The sequence below is a fragment of the Manis pentadactyla genome, chromosome 1, assembly GCF_030020395.1.
Source record: "Manis pentadactyla isolate mManPen7 chromosome 1, mManPen7.hap1, whole genome shotgun sequence".
Classification (NCBI taxonomy): Eukaryota; Metazoa; Chordata; class Mammalia; order Pholidota; family Manidae; genus Manis; species Manis pentadactyla.
In genome coordinates, this window is record NC_080019.1 from 223587621 (window position 1) to 223604265 (window position 16645).

A 16645-nucleotide genomic window follows, 5' to 3' on the forward strand; every position below is an offset into this window, starting at 1 on the left:
AAACCAAAGTACAAACTTAGAGTTGGACTTAGATTGTTTTTCAAAGCATTTAAAAGTTTTTAAAATTGAAGGTTTTCCTGTTTGAGTGTAAGATGTCTGCTGTTCGAGTGTTTCATGGTATTATTCTGAGAGCTACAAGCACTTTGGGGTTGTGGTACCGGCCATAACACCATGCGGGTAACTCATAACCTCAGTTTATAGTTGCGCTGGCCAATCAGGTTGCCACTAGCCATATATGGCTATTTACATTTAAAGTAATTAAAGTTAGATAAAATAGTAAATTCAGTTTCTCAGGCACACTAGCCACTTTCTGGTAGCTGCATATGGCTAGTGTCTACCATGTTAGCACAGATATTTCATCACGGCATGAAGTCCTGTTGGTCGATGATGATTTAGAATGATGGGCGCTCAAGTCAGACTGTCTCCATTCGCATCATAGTTCTGCCTGGCTTACTTATTATGTGATCTTGGGCTGTTGCTTTACATCTGACTCATCAGTAAAATGAGTTTAATAACAATCCTTACTTCTATGTCTCTTCTGGAGGTTAAATGCAATAGTGTTGATTAAATGCTCAACACCTGGCCTGGGACATAAGTATTCACCCAGTAATGCAAAACTATTATTCCTTTGCTGCTGTTTGATCATTCTTCTGCTCGCTCACTCTCTCGGTCTCTCTCCTTTTTCTTTTTGAAGGCAAGGAGGTGGGTGCTGTGTTTATTTGTTTAAAGCCAATAACTACAAGATATTGTTGGCTCATTTTCTAGCTAGACAAGCAGAAGGCAGTGTTTTAGGCTGTAGAAAACCCCAGCTTGTCAGTCTGGTGATTTTTTTTTTTAATATGCTGTCCCTGACATGATAGAATTTGTTTTACTTCTCTTCTGCCAGGAAGTAACCCTTCTGGCTTTGTTAGAAGCATGGTTTGTAATAATTGTACCCACCCCAGATGGCTCCTGAAAACCCTTTGAAATGCCATCTGCCAGGCGTGTGTCCAGCCGGCAGCCTGTCATTCTGCTAGAAGAAAAGAGGAGGCGGGGTCCCCTCCCTGGCCCTTTTCTCCCTGGTGTCACTGAATGGAGCCTGGTCACGTTGGCGGGCTGCTGAGGAAAACTGGGAGTAAACCTCCTGCTAGCCTGCAGAGTAGAAAGGTTTTGTCTGGGTAATAAACCCTGAATGAAGGTTTTATGGGTGGAGACTTAGCCACCCCGCCTACCTCCTTCCCCTGCCGCTCTGAGGCCATCTAAGCTTATTTATTTACATGGGGAAAATGGGATCTGCTAGTTACATTTTTCCTTTAAAATGTAGCATTTTTGAAGTTCTCCATTATTTTGAAATCCTTTCAGGAAATTAACCGCCAGGGATGGTTGTTGTCTTTAAAGTAAATCTGACAAATTGGTTCTAAAAACACGGTTGAAAGAAAGGGCAAAAGATAAGATGGCTACAGGAGGGGAAAAAAAACCCCGCCAATAACATTGTCTGGTTATGGAAGACTTTAAAAACCCAGCAAGTCTTCTGTTTGGTTTTATTTATCCTCATATCTTTTGGGGGGAGAGAGAGGTGAAGGGATTAAGTTAATGGAATTTTGGTTTGGAGGCTGAGTATGAACATTTCTGTGCAGAACACATTTAGGACCGAACCTTCCACAGAAAGCTTCAAAGCAATTCTGTTCTTGCCCTGCACTGGAATTTCCCAGCATGGTGTTGGCTGTGTGCATTTTCCAAGTAGCTGGCTGAACAGCTTTTTCACTTGTCTCAGGACAGCACACCCTCTTCCCTGCTCCTGCCTTGCTGGCTGCTGCCTTTTAGACTCCTTGGAGGACCTGCTTCTTATTCGCAGTTTCTGAAAGTTACCAGTCATCATGTTCTACCCAAACTTCTGGCTGCTTTTTCTATACTCTCTCCCTAGATTCTCTCTTTCTGTCTCTTGCCTTCAAACACCTGTGGTTTACTGATCATTCCCAAGCTTATGTCTGATCTTTAGACTTTTATAGTCAACTGTTCACAGCTCTCTCCACCTAGGTGTCTAACAGGCATCTCAAACTTGCCATGTGCAAAAGTGAACTCTTCATTTTATTGCCCTCCTGAAAACCATTTCCCCTGTCTTCTTGGTCTCTGTAAATGGCACTCCCCATCTGCCCAGACGGGTCAAAGATGAAGATGTCCGTCTTTATTCTCCTGGTCTTTTTTTACACCCTATATCCGCTCCCATCAGCAACTTCTGTCTCCAAAATAGGGACCTAGCACGGTCTGGTGAGTTGCTGTACTTTTAATATGTGTACCCTGGGGACTACACTACGGCTACTTAAAATATTAGCCCTTCATGATACAAAATCTGCCTGCTTCTTTCTACCTCTATCCCCCTACTCTTGTCGGAGCCACGGTTTCCTCTCACCTGGACACTGTCATAGCTGCCTAACTGGCCCCCGTGCTTCTGTTTGTGCCCATCTCCCCTTAGTACTCTGCCCGCAGCCTGTTCTCTGTAAAGGTCAAAGACCTTTTGAAAAAACCGTGGTACCACCCTGTACAAAACCCTCTAGTGGCTTATCAGCAGCCTTATTATCAAATATGAAGTGTTCTCTGTGGCCTCTATAATCCGGCTCCTTGCTTTCATTTCTAACCTCTTTCCATTGCTCTGCCACAATTTCTTTGGCTTTTCCCCTTATCTGGGACATTTTCCCTTCGTCTTTGCATGGCTCTCAACCTAGATGGACAGCCAGGCTCTCCCTAATCATTCATCTAATCGTCCTGCTTTCTACCTTGCTTCCTTGCTCCAAGACACTTCCAAACCCTTTATGTTGCTCTGAGACACTTTCACCTGTTTTCCTACAGAAGAATTATTTCCACTTGACAGTATATGCTGTATTCATATACATATTTATTTTCTGTGTTACCCAGTAAAATATCAATTCCATTAAGGTAGAGAGGCCTTCTCTTGTTTACCATTGTTTCCCCAGTGCCTAAATTGTATTGTATTCCCCAGTGCCTGGTCTATATTTGGGCCTCGGTAAATATTTATTGAAAAATGAAATATATTGTGACATGTGTAATGATATGTATATCATTTGAACTATAACATTCTACCAATTCATTTCAGTCTAACAATAATATAGACTATAATATGTGCTAGCAGTTATTGAGGTAAGCCTTCTAAAAGGTTTATCCCTTTCAGTACACACAACAGACATATAATGTGGGTAGTTATTATCCCTGCTGTGCAGATGAGGAAACTAAGAAATAACAGAAGCTAAGGAACATGCTCAAGACCACATGTTGGGGAGCCTAATCATGAGCCCATCATTCCCACTCTAGACACTAGCTTGTCAACCGTGTAAGGTATTCTTAATGTTTCTGGAGGACCTACTATGTGTCTGACACTGAGATATAAAATTTTAAAGTTGGGGACTACCTCAAAGGACTTGTCATCATCTGTCACAGAAACTAGAAATGGGGACAACTTGTGAAACAGTGTAAGAGTAGACTGACTTCCAGACACTACACAAACAGGCTTCTTTACCTTCCACATTACTTCCATACTTTTGGTAGAGACTATGCTAAAATGATAGGTCTACTGCCCAGTACCTGAGCTGGGTGGTTTAAATACTTTAGGAGCCCTATGCTTTTTCATAAGAAGAATTGTTATTTTGTTAGTTATTGAGAGCATGACAAGATTAATTCAGGGGGAGAATTTCTAGCAAATGCAGTTTCCCACCTCTCCAGTCAGAATTTACGGGTGGCCTCTTTTCACCAAACATATTAATTACATGGAGAGCAGCAGCATTTTAATCCCTGGGAGATATCCAACCACAGATCTCGGGCAGTCGCATTTCTCTAGGGATGTGTTTATGCAGTGGGTGTCATTTTCTTCAAAGGGCTTATTACATTGGAACTTGCCGGATGGCCTGAGGAACACAAGAATTTTGAGGCCTGTGATAAAAATAAAAACCCCTTAGGCTCCAAGATTAAGGTGGATTACTTTTTAGTATTTACTGGAGTCCTAAAAGCTGCTGGTGGCGAATGTTGTCTACGTAAAATCCAGCTCACCTTTTTCATTTCAGTGCATTTTCAAAAATGATAAAATTCTCCCTGGGTTCATTCATTGTACATGGCTTTCTCTTTGTCCAATTTGAGATTCCCAGGTATTGCAAGGTGGACGTGTGGATGCCATTCTGCTGGAAGGAAGCTGCCTTTCCCAGGCTCCTGTCTCGGCAGATTAGGTCTGTGCTCTTAGGTGCTCCAGCTGACTGAACAGGTTATTTTAATTACACCTTGATGCAGAGCTTCCTGTTTTAGTTGACTGATGGTTTCTTGTGCATCTGTTTTGTGTGCTACAGGCACAACCCGATCTCCAAGAGAAGGAGAGGTGCCTGGTGTGGACTATACCTTTCTGACTGTGGAAGAGTTCCTGGACCTTGAGCAGAGTGGGACCCTTCTGGAAGTCGGCACCTATGAAGGTGAGCTTACCTGTACAGTGGCAGTGAGGGTGCCTCCCTAGTGGGCACTTCAGAGAACCCAGAGCCATCCAGGCAAAAAAATGTTTCGTGGACAAGTGAAGTCTAAACAGCTAAACGGAGTTTGCCATTCACCTTAATATGAATAATAAAATAAAATATATGAAATAAGGCTTTGTGGAGCTCTTTAAAAATAGTTGTTTTCTCTTTTATTAATTTAAATAGGTTTTGTTTTTTAATATGGCCATGTATGTTATTAGAAAGAAGAGGAAAAAGAATATGTTCAGTCACAAAGTGTGACCTTCTAGATAGTATTGTTTTAACCCTGAAGGAATGGAATGCCATCTTTACCACTACTTGACTTGTAATGTATTTTTTTGAGTAGATAACACAATTATGTGGTTCAGAAAACAAAGTATTTTGTAAATATGCAGATCTGTCTACACCTGCCTGAATTCCAATTCTCCTTTCCCCCAATATTAGAACCAGTGCTATTAGTTTCTGATTACTCTTTAGAAATTTCTTTATGTAAATACAAACACACACGTGTGAGTGTATATACGTGTGTGTGTTGTGTTTGTGTTCTTATTCCTATTTTGCACAAAAGGTAGTACAATGTACGTGATGTTTGGCATATTGGTCTTTTATTTAGCAGTATGTCTGATAGGTCTTTGTAGTTCTATAGTAGAGTACTTCTTGTTTTTTAAGGGGTTATATAATATCTTTGCAGGAGTATTGCATAATGTATTTAACTAGTTCCTTTTGGATAAATATATTTAATATTATAGAACACTACTGCATTAAATAACATGGACATAAATCATTTCGCACAGGTGAAAAGATGTCTACAAGATGGGATCCCACAAATAGGATTTTAAAGTAATAGCCAAATGCAAGGGACAAAAACAATTATTGTAGCTTGATTGCTCTTTTGAGTGTTATTATTCATGACAGAAGGGCATAATGTGATACTATTAACTAGATCAAATTATTAACTTGGTCAAGTTATTATGTTACATGTATCTCTTTATAAACTCACAATTTGAATTTATTAGATGATCATAGGGGCATTTTCAAGATTAGACTTAAAGACAAAGGATAAATTCAAAGTAGACTATTATTTTGTTAGGGCCATTATAGCTTTGATATGACAGTAGTGCTTGTTCCAGGCCTTTTTGTTCTTTTTTTAAATTAAAGTATCATTGTATACAATGTTATGAAGGTTTCACATGAACAACATTGTATTTTCAACATTCAAGTCCTCCTCCCCTCTGCCCCCATTGCAGTCACTGTCCATCAGCAAAATAAGATGCTATATAGTCATTACTTGTCTTCTCCATGCTGTACTGCCTTCCCCATGACCTATCTTTATTGTGATTGCTAATTATAATGCCCCTTAATCCCCTTCTCCCTTTGCACCCACCCCCACAACCCCTCCCCTTTGGTAACCGCTAGTCCCTTCTTGGAGTCTGTGAGTCTGCTGCTGTTTTGTTCCTTCAGTTTTGCTTTGTTGTTATACTTCACAATGAGTGAAATCATTTGGTACTTGTCTTTCTCCACCTGGATTATTTCACTGAACATAATACCCTCTAGCTCCATCCATGTCATTGCAAATGGTAGGATTTGTTTTCTTTTTATGGCTGAATAATATTCCATTGTGTATATGTACCACATCTTCTTTACCCATTCATCTACTGATGGACACATAGGTTGTTTCCGTATCTTTGCTATTGTAAATAGTGCTGCGATAATCATATGGGCGCATATGTCTTTTTGAATCAGGTATCTTTTTTTTCTTCATTGGATTCTTAGGAGTGGAATTACTGGGTCAAAATGTTCTAGGCCTTTTCTAACAGTTAAGTAATGATCATGAATCTTAGGTATGCTGGTTCTGGTTGGATCTTCTTTGGATGGGATGGGGAAGGGCATTATCTTTGTACCTGCTGCTCATTTCCAAAATGTGAATATATGTTGGACAGTGTTAGGATATTAACAACTTCCTGACCATAACTCAGGAATATTTCCTTTGAGTATTGATAATGATCAATTTTCTTAGTTTCCTTGGAGTATGAACCTGGCAGTTCATGGGCTGAGTGGGGATCTGAGAAGGCCCAAGGCAAGAGTGTCACTCAAGGCCTAGGAGTGAGGTGACAGAAGGGAAGGGGTTAAGTGGATGTACAGGACCTTCTTCAACATGTTATCCTATAGAAGTGGCCAAAAACAGAGCATGTGTGAATCTGTTTGGTTAGCCAAAAGTGAATTGTCCTTATCTGAAATCAGTTATTATACCCATCTGGGAAGCTTGAGTCCCTAATATAAAACATATCCAATTTGCATTTTTGGAGAGATTAAGGGTAGAAGTGGTGGTGCAAAGCCAAAGAGTATTGGGGAAAGAAAAAGCATGTGGCCTTAGACAATATCTTGTCTGGGAAAAAAGAAAAAGTAAACTCACTCACTGTATTGAGGTGTTTATGTTACAAGTGATATATATACATATATATAGATAGATCAAGTCGCTTTGTGTTCCCTTTTAATTGTATTTATCACTTTGACAGAGGTTGCTATTATCACCGAATTTTTAGATAGGGATGCTGTGGCCGAGTAGCATTTAGGAGCTGTTTCAAGATTGTACAGCTGGTTCTAGAATGCTAGAGCCAGGAAGCAAACTGAGCTCAGTTTAACTTTTAGATCCCACACTACTCCCTGAAAACCTCAAGAATATCCTGGATGTAATTAAAAAGTCATAGAAATAACTCCTTAGTATTTTAACCCAAATTCCTGGTGGGCAGCAAGACAGAAATGTTTTCCAGAAAACTTCTCTCCGATCATCTTACATAAACTAGTCTGGGAATGCCACTCAGACATTATGGAGTGAAACTTTTCTTATGCCCACCATTATTCCATTCCATGTTTAGCCATCTGACTATACGGTACTTTTCAGCCTTGACCTTTTAGTGCAATTTCCCTACCATATGAGATAGCTTATAAAATTTTGGAGCCAACTGGAGTGTATTATGTTGACACTTATAAGCTGAAAGTAAAATGAAATTTCATTAAATGCCAGATGCTGTCATAGGAATTGGACTGGGTAGATCTTTAGAGAACTTCCTCTGTCATCCCCTCCCCATACTGGTCCCTCAGTGACAGCTGCTGTGTATCGGACACTGACAAGCATGCAGTCCGAGCTGTGGCCCTGCCTGAGTTTGAATCCCAGCCACTCTGCTATTGAGCTGTGTGCCCTCCAGCAAGTTGCTTAATGCTCCATGTCTCCATTTTCCCTTCAGTAAAATAAGCGTAATGACAGTGCTTCCTCAAAGGTAAGCCTCAATAAGACAATAATTAGAAAGGGCTGAGCCCAGCGCCTGACACATGTAAGCTCTCAATCACCATTCGTTCTTATATTTACAAACCAGGCTGGTCCAAAATTGCCACTTTACTAGGTTCTCTCCCCCTTCTGCTAGTCAGTAAGCCAGCACATGGGCCAGTGCAGCTTTATTTTCTCCCCAGGTGCTCACCGTCTTCTTTCCCTTGGCCTGTCCTGGTTCCAGAGAGGAAAAGTCTGCCACAACAGCATAAGACATTCTTTAAAGCAAGAGACTTGAAACATTTTTGAGTAAAAATAATAAATGGACATGATGGAATACTTCCTATAGTAAAGAACTTAAACATATTTCAGTCCAAATATCTTTCTCTCCTCCCCATGGGTAACCAGTGTTACAGGATATAGTGCAAAGATTCAGAAACCATAGACATAAATGGCATATGCATATGCATTCTTATTAATTTTACCTTCTTTTCTTTCATACTTGACATACCTTGGAGATCTTTCCACATTATTCCTGAGTTCCACCTCGTTCTTTACAAGTGCTGCATACCCCCAGTGTGTACTGTCTGCGATCTTGCAGATGGGCATTTAGGATGTACCCTGGACCCTCTTCTTAGTGCTGCTGCAGTGAGAAATCTCTGTATAAAACCTCGTCACACTGTTTTGACTTTATCTATCAGGTTTTGGGCAATGCGGATTTAAAGCAAGCCCTTCTGTGTATACGTAATTCATCTCAGCAAGTATTTATCAAGTGTTCTTCTTGGATCCGACAGTGTCCCAAGGGCATGCGGTGTGGTGTACAGAGCAGAAAACCAAAGCAGCTCTGCCTCCAGAGATGCCTAAGCTTTTTCAGTATTTATTACTGCCAGAACTTCTCAGGTGTATATTATGTGCTGGCTGCTCTTCAAAGTACATTACATGCACTAACCCCCCTGATTGGCCCAACAATTGCATGAGATGGGTATAGTTCATCCCCATTTTACAGAAGAGGGATGTGAGGTCCAGAGATGCCTGTTATCTTTTCTGTGTTCCCACGGTGAGCCAGAGCCGGAGCTGGGATTCAAACCCAGGCTCTTGAGCTGCAGGGTCTGCACTCCATAGCCCCTCATCTTCTCGAGGCCCATAGAATGTAGACAACATCCGAAGACGAGGTGAGCGTTCCCACAAGGGAAACCCAGGGCCCTCAGGAGCGTACAGCAAGGGCACTACGTCTAATAGCGCATCAGAGCAGGTCCCCTTGAGGAAGTAACATTTGAACTGAAGCTTATCAGAGGATATTTTGAGTTCATGTGAGAGGCTCAGGGACAGTGTTTCAGTTTAGAAGTCAGCACTAGCCACAACGCCTGAATTCAGAGAGAACAAGCAAGGTGAATCAAGGTCAGAATATTGGTCCTAGCGAAGGAAGCGCAAAGAACCCACACCCTGCTTGCTTTAGAACCAAGACTATCCAGTGGAATATTTCTTTAGCATCGAAGATGTTCACTATTCTGAGCTCTTTTCACGTGTCAGCCACTAGCCCCATGTGCTTGGGACCAAGAAACTGAATTTTTAATTTAATTTAAACTAATATAACTGCAAGTAGTCCCATGCGTCTGGTGGCTGATGTGTTTCACAGCACAGTTTTAGAATGAAAGCTTCGGCATGGAAGGGTGAGGACTTATTCAAGAAGATCTGTCCCTGTTCACCCAGCCAGATTCAGAGAGCTAAACACATCTTTAAGAGTTAAGCTCCTTTAAAAAGCATCATTTGGAATCCTGCCAAAGAGGATATTCACTCCAGAGGAGCCGGTGATCTTCTTTTGTGGATACATTGAGTGACATGTGATATGGCAAATGCATAGACTGAACCAATGAAACCTCAAGGCCTGACAACCTTCAGGATATTTTTTCAGGTCTAACAATTGTCTGGGGTTTAGAATTGCAGGGTTGTAGGATTTTAAAACTGGAAATGCAGTAGAGCTCATCTCTTCAGAAGAGAAAACTGATCCAAACCCAGAGAGGGACTAATTTAAGACTCTAAAGAGAATTGGGGACAAAACCTAGCCAAATGCCCACTGCCTAGGTCATACCAGAGGCAGGACTGGGGTGCCACTGTTTCATTTCTGCTGTCTGGAAACATACCCTTCATGTGCATACTGTATTACTTGTTCATTCATTTATTTGTTTCTTAAGGATAAAATGCAGAGGAAAGCTAGATATGATCCTCGTCCTTACATTGACTGTATAGTCTAGTGCAGGAGACACATTATTCAAATCACAGAAATAAATATGCAATTGTTAGTGTGTTAGGATTTGTAAAGGATACCCTAGGATGGGAGATTTGATCTCCTGTGGAATTGGGAAATGCTTCCCCTGTAGAATTAGAAATTGAAATGAGCTCTGATGGTTGAGCTGGGGTTAGGTTGGTAGATTTAGCAAATAAAGGTACAGAACACCCAGTCATGCATATTCCGTATGGAGTTAGCTTGGGCTACCCTGCTTGTTGTGGTGATAGTGATGCATGACTATATCTTGAGATACTTATGTAATTAAAACGCTGGACTTGGGAACATTTTTGTTTTGGTAAGAAAGGGGTAGAAGATACAGGTGATGAGAATCCTCCCAGGGTGACTCTTAGGTTCTGTCTTGCATAACTGGATAGATGGTGGTGCCTTTAGCTGAGATAGGAAACCCTGGAAAAGGGGCCAGGTTTGGTGCGGGTTTGGGGGACAGGGGCTCTATCATGTAACACTCCAGCCCCACCAAGTATAGTGCTGAGAGCTGCATGTACTCTCAACAGAATAGAGGCCCTTCCTAGCTAAATAAGAACCTAACTATTGTCCCTCACAAGGCTTAGAAGTTATTAGTGGAGCTCATAATTGATCTCTTTGCAGTTTGGGCCAACTCATCATCTGTCACAAGACAGAATCAACCTGAAGGCAAGTCGAGGCAAAGAAGCCAGGAATAAACATGTTTTTCCTCTTGAGCTAATTTATTTGGAATGGTGCTTAAAAATAAATCAGCTGCACTCTCTCCTTTTGCCTTGCTTTCCTTATTTTTTTTTCCGCTGTCGATGTTTTCACTCAGCAAAACAGGTTGCCGCCTCGCCAACCCTTGGGACTTCTACAGGAGAGAGTTTACAAGGGATGAACTATGCAGTGGGGGTGATTCCAAGCATGCCTGTTTTACAAATGCCTCTGGGTAGAAGAGATTGATTACATGCTTGGGGCGTTGCAAAGATTTCCCTTCAGTATGGAAGTGCCGTGCCAGTGTGACATTTCAAATCGGAGTTATGGGTTGCATGTTTCTGCATGTTAATTAGGAAGGGGGATGGCAGCATTCAATACCGTTATTGTTTTGCTTCCTAGAAGGTCTGCAAAAAAGCAGCTGCCAAGGGTATACTTTTTGGGGACACAGAGATGGAGCAGGGGTGAAGAGAGTTCTTGTTTGTCATTGAGGGAAACGAGACTGTCTGGAGTCCTGGTCTTTGGCAGGCCTTGGAAGCCATCTGTCGTGATAAGCTGTGTTGGCCAACTCTGCCGTGGAATGTTCTCTGTTGATAACGGAAGTACCCAAAGGGAATCTGGGCTACAATTGCCTGTTCTTCTGCATAGGAAGGTGAGGACGCTGGAGGCAAGAAAGTTGTGCTTGATTCCCTGCACAGAGATGCCTGGAGTTGAGAGCCTAGCTGTTGGGGACAGACAAAGCTGTGTTTAAATGCTGGTCGTCACTTAGGCATTGTGTGAATCGGAGTTTTTTCATCTGAAAATGGTGCTGGTGATGCCTTTTCTTCCGTCAGATTGTTAATAAAGATTAGAGTGGGTGAATGTATGGGTGGTGAGTGACATATGGCAGGTGAGCAAAAGAGGTAACTTTTTGTTAATGTTGTTGTTTGAACATATATTTTGATAACAGTACCTTCTTTTATATCTTAGAGCTGTCATCTGTCCACAATATCAGGCTCAGTGGTGAATACTTTGTAAACATTCTCTCGTTTAATCTTCACAAAAACCCTGTTAGGGGGGTATTATTCTTGTCTTTACTTTGTACTGTGGGAACTGACTGAGGCTGTGAAGAGAGCAGTCCCTTACCTTGCCCAGGTTCACAAAGCTATTAACTTATGCTGCACTCTTAGGTCCTGGTTCAAAACCAAATGGCAGTGGCAAGAACAACCATTGAGTTATGGGACATTGGCTCATTGTCCTTCTGTGCCTGCAAATCATCGTTTTGCAGGTTGGAGCAAGTAGGAAAAGTGAAAAAGCAAAAAGAAAGTATGGGGAGCTTTATGAATGTGCTGAGCAAGCAAGGGGCAGAGTGAAGCGATGTGGATCTCAGGTAATTCAGATATAATTGATGGCCTCGGAAGAAACTGCTGTGAGTCACGCTATTAAAAACCAGATCCACGGTTGTAGGTACTGAGCATTGCAGGCTGAAATTCACATGTACCGTCTCTGCATGTTCATGCGCTCCTTCTGCAGAGTGTTACTGAGTGACATGATGTGCCCAGCGCCATGCTAGGCCTGGGGGTGCAGTAGTGCACAAAAGAAAACAGGGTAGTCCCTGCCTTCATGGAGTGTATAGTCTGGAGGTCAAGATGGATACTAATTAATTAAACTATAAGCCCAGCAAAGGGCTCTGGGAAGGAGAGGTCCATGGCTCCCTGAGAACATGTAAGGGCAGCTTTGATCTGGTTTGTGTGGTCAGAGATACAGTCCCTGAGCGCGGGTGAGTGACGATGGACAGGATGCCAAGGGAACAGTGTTGCGGAGGAATGAGTATGAGAGCTGTGAGATGAGGGGGCAGAGTTTGCAGATGAGGGCTGAGAGGAAACCAGGGGTATTGGAGCAGAAAGAGCAAGAGCAAGTGACTGGAAAAGGCCTTGCAGGGCCAGCAAGGGTCAGGCGTGCACGACCTGGAGGCCAAGGCAGAAATAGACATGCTGGATGTCCATGCCCTTAGGTACTGTATGTGTACCTGTGCTTTATACATAAAGGGAGTAAGGTTTTTTACCCCACATACCCCCCAAAAAAGCAAACCTATTTTTACCCCCTTGTGGATCATCTTGAAAATATATGCTCCAGCTGGCCAGCCATTGATGCTCACTCCTATCATGTTCTGTGGATTTTCAGAAACTTGTCCTATAGGAAGAGGGCAGACAAGCATCCCCTACTCCTACCCCCCATATAGAATCATGAAAAAAACATGGACCTCGGGGACAAAGGGCCTAAATGCTAGTTCCCTGGACCAGCCAAGTGAGCCTGAGGAAGGCATTTCTGCAGCTCTCAGCCTTCACATTCCTCATCTACAAAAAGAGCCATGATTTTTCTCTGGCCTGTTTGCCTTTGCTGGGAAAAGGGTGGTCCATGGACTAGAGGCCTCAGTGCCACCTGCATACTTGTTAGAAATTCAGAATCTCAGACCTTAGAATCAGAACCTCTGTTTACTGTGATTTTATCATTTGCACACAGTTTAAGACAATGGGTGGACACTGGACAGAACATTTGTGAAGATCATGTATTAGTCCCATTTTTCCATTTTATTTCTAGTGTCTAGCATAGTGCCTGGCATTTAAAAAAAAAAGTTTCTCTGTAAGGAAAATGAATGAATGAATACTAAATTTGTACAAAGGGAGAGGTTGTACATATTTGATTCATTTTGGCTTAAAACTCAGGGTTATGGTCCTCCTTAAATATTTTATCAAGCTCTAAAAATTGATTTGCAGCCCCCATTAATTTTTAAATGCATGTCAGAAAATATTTTCTTTGGCTTGGTCACAGCCAGAGTCTCTGCTTGCTAATTAGGGCTAGCAGTGGCTTCCTCTTATGTCTCTCCTGCCCTCTGCAGCCACCATCCCTGCTAATTTTGTTGTAGAACCAGTTCTGAAAATAGCAGACACGTACACACACACGCTTGAAAGCCAGCCCAGGTCGTGGGTGTTGGCTAATGTGGAGATGGTGGGACAGTCAGTCTCATGTCTCCTAGAAACTGTGCAGCCTGCCAAGTGATAACCCAAATTAATTGTTTAGCCACTTACAATTCTTCAAATGATTTTTATTTAATAGCATTAATTGATCCATATATTCTTCACAGAAAGTCTCTTGTGCATATTCTCTGGAAGGTTGGCTAGGCTCGGCCTGGTCATGACCAGGCAGTAATTATTGATGAGGTGGAGCATTTCCCCGAAGGGAGGGGATGTGAGCTCCAATGGCTGGGGTTTGGCAGGTACAGTGAGAGTGAATCAGGCGGGTAGAGGCAGTGAAACTGGTGGTAATGGTAGCAAATGGGGGCATGCACAGCCCTTCTTGCCCATTGTATAGTAAAGATAATGTGGGATCACAAATAACCCCACCAGCCAGAAGTCCTGAGCCAAAGCTAGATTCATCCAGACTCAATTCACTCAAGGACCAATCTTGAATAACTGAGGATTTTAAAAGATTTCCATCCATCCTGTGTCCACCCCTTATGTCTGTCCATGGCTTTGCTCTGCAACAGATTTAGGGAAACTCTTCTAGATTCGGGCCAAGTCATTTGTCTGGCAAGGGTTGGGGCAGACCAAAGATAGGGCACAGAAGTCATCATTTCTCAGCAGAAATCATCATTTCATTGAGTGCATTCTAGGGGCACTGGCTTTCATCCCACTTATCATCAACATTGCCTGAAAGAGACAGAATCCAAGGATACTTAGTTTGTCATGCAGCACTTCTGAGTTCATCCAGATTTTAATTAGATACAGTCAGTTTTTAAATGTTGGACACTAATTCATTTACATTTTAAAATACCTGAAAAATAAAACCTTATCTGCTAAGGAAAGTTGAACCTTCTGCAATTAGAAAACCAACAGATAGAAGCTTTTCTGTAAAGGTTGTAGGCAATGTGGGAAATAAATGCTGGAGAGATTTGAATAATAAATAGCACTATCTCATATTTATAATATCTGGTGGTGCCTTTAAGAAAGTCACATAGTTTGATTTTCATGAAGATCCTTTGAGGTCGCTAGGGCTGGGGCTACCATTTCCATTTCATGGAGAAAGTATTAGACCGAGTGTGAGAACTTGCCCAAGGTTCGCTGGTTAGCAGGCTTGTTCCTTTGCATCAGTAAAGGAGGACTGTTCAGTTACCATGTGGCAGGCACCTCGGAACTTCCATTAATCCTTCCAACAAGGTGTAATAAGCTTCATTTTAAATATTAGACACATACCCTACCAATATCAAAGAGCATTTATCAAGTCTCATTGTCATGGTGGACTTTAAATGGATCATCTCATTTTATCCTCAGTAACAGGGATTTTAGGTGTAAAAGCTAGGTATTCTTAGAATCCCCATTTTATAGAAGAAGACAAAGAGTTTTCCAAACAAAATGGTTAAATGACTTGCCTAGGGTCGCATAGCTAGTCATTGGGAAGCTGGGATTTGAACTCCAGGCTGTCTGTTCCAGGTTCTTGACACTATGGTGTGCGGAGGACTGCTAACGGTTGCACATTAGATTAACCCAAATGAAATTCCTGATACTCAACAGTTTGTCTTCTGCAGCAGCATTTGCATATGGTTCAGCCTAATAATATATATTTTATTTGTCTCCAGTTAATCTTAATCTCCAGAAATAGGAAACAATTTGAATAAATGGATTGTTTTGGGGAGTTTTGGTTACCTAGAGAAACCTAATCACTTATTAACTTAAAAAAGACTCAACTTGAAAACTGAGAAAACCTACGCATATTTGCCAAATTTAGGTAGAACTTTTCTAAATATTTATTTCTGTCATAAATTGAGGATTTCTAAATGTTAATTGATTTTTTTTTAAAGCCATTAGTTTCAGGAATGTTGCTTTGATTCAATGGCACTGAAAAGGAGTGATAATGATTGCAAAATTATTATCAGAAACAAGGGATCCATCCTTCAGTTACATCTTTCAGTGGATAATTCTTATTTACAGATGTTGGTCTTTCAATTAACTTTTAATTGAAAAAAGTACCTGATTTTTTTGGTGTAATAGTTATAAAAAATAATTAGAATTAAATTCAATAGAGCTTTGTCTCTATTTTTTGTTGTTGTTCATTTTGAAAATTGTTTTTAAAATAGCTGTTATATTTACCTACACCTCACTAAGAGTCTTCAGCTCATGAAAAAGTCAACGCTGTAGCCTGCTTTCAACTTTAGTGAAGGCATAGAGTGTCCTTTGATGTAACCTCTAGAAATGCAAGATGCTCTTGGTTCAGACATGGACTACTTCTTCCTTGTGCGTGTAGTCATCCCTAAAAGCACACATGGGATGCTTTTCTTCAAGCTCATTCTACTCTGTCCCAGCACCTTTAAGTTGGAAAGTTGAGAGAAGTTCTTTTGAAGAGATTAATGTATCGCCTGTGAAAGAACTGTGACAGTGGAGCTGAGGCCAAGCCCCCAGAACGTGCTTCCCCAGGTTTCTGTCTGTTACCCTTCAAATTCAAACACGGTACCTATTAGTCTCCTTGCACTTTTCAATTTGAATGTTCCAAGTTCTCCTGCCAACACACACACTACTGCACCACCCTCCAAGAAAGTGCATATGTATATTTAAAAAATTGGTGATTCAAGGAAATGATTTAGAGAAATGGTACTGATAAAAAAGAAATTTTGAAGATAAAGCTGAATGGAAGCAAATTCTTTATTACCTGCATGTCTCTTGCAAAGCAGCATATTCCTGTTTCCATTTGTTTTTGTGCTCATACAATCAAATGCATATTTCATGTAATTATGTCCTGAGGTTAGACAGTGGGGTGAGATCCTTGGGAAGAAACTATGTGCAGAATTTGTTATTATTTATAAATTATACTTAACAAAGCATAGGATTACAAATGTTGCATAGGATTTATTGAAGGGTTCAGTGTAATTTATCTTCTTGGTTTTACTGTAAAAGATGT

The 16645-nt window shown here is 41.3% G+C and overlaps 1 protein-coding gene across 30 annotated transcripts in view; it reads left to right on the plus strand.

The window, feature by feature from the left end:
- MAGI1 (membrane associated guanylate kinase, WW and PDZ domain containing 1) overlaps positions 1–16645 on the plus strand; it is a 569375-nt gene that overhangs the window by 448249 nt on the left and 104481 nt on the right. For all 30 annotated transcript variants that reach the window (XM_057507786.1, XM_057507776.1, XM_036878361.2 and 27 more), the window contains one exon: positions 4329–4448. In XM_057507786.1, the coding sequence (XP_057363769.1) occupies positions 4329–4448 (120 nt within the window). The remainder of the gene's footprint in view (positions 1–4328; positions 4449–16645) is intronic.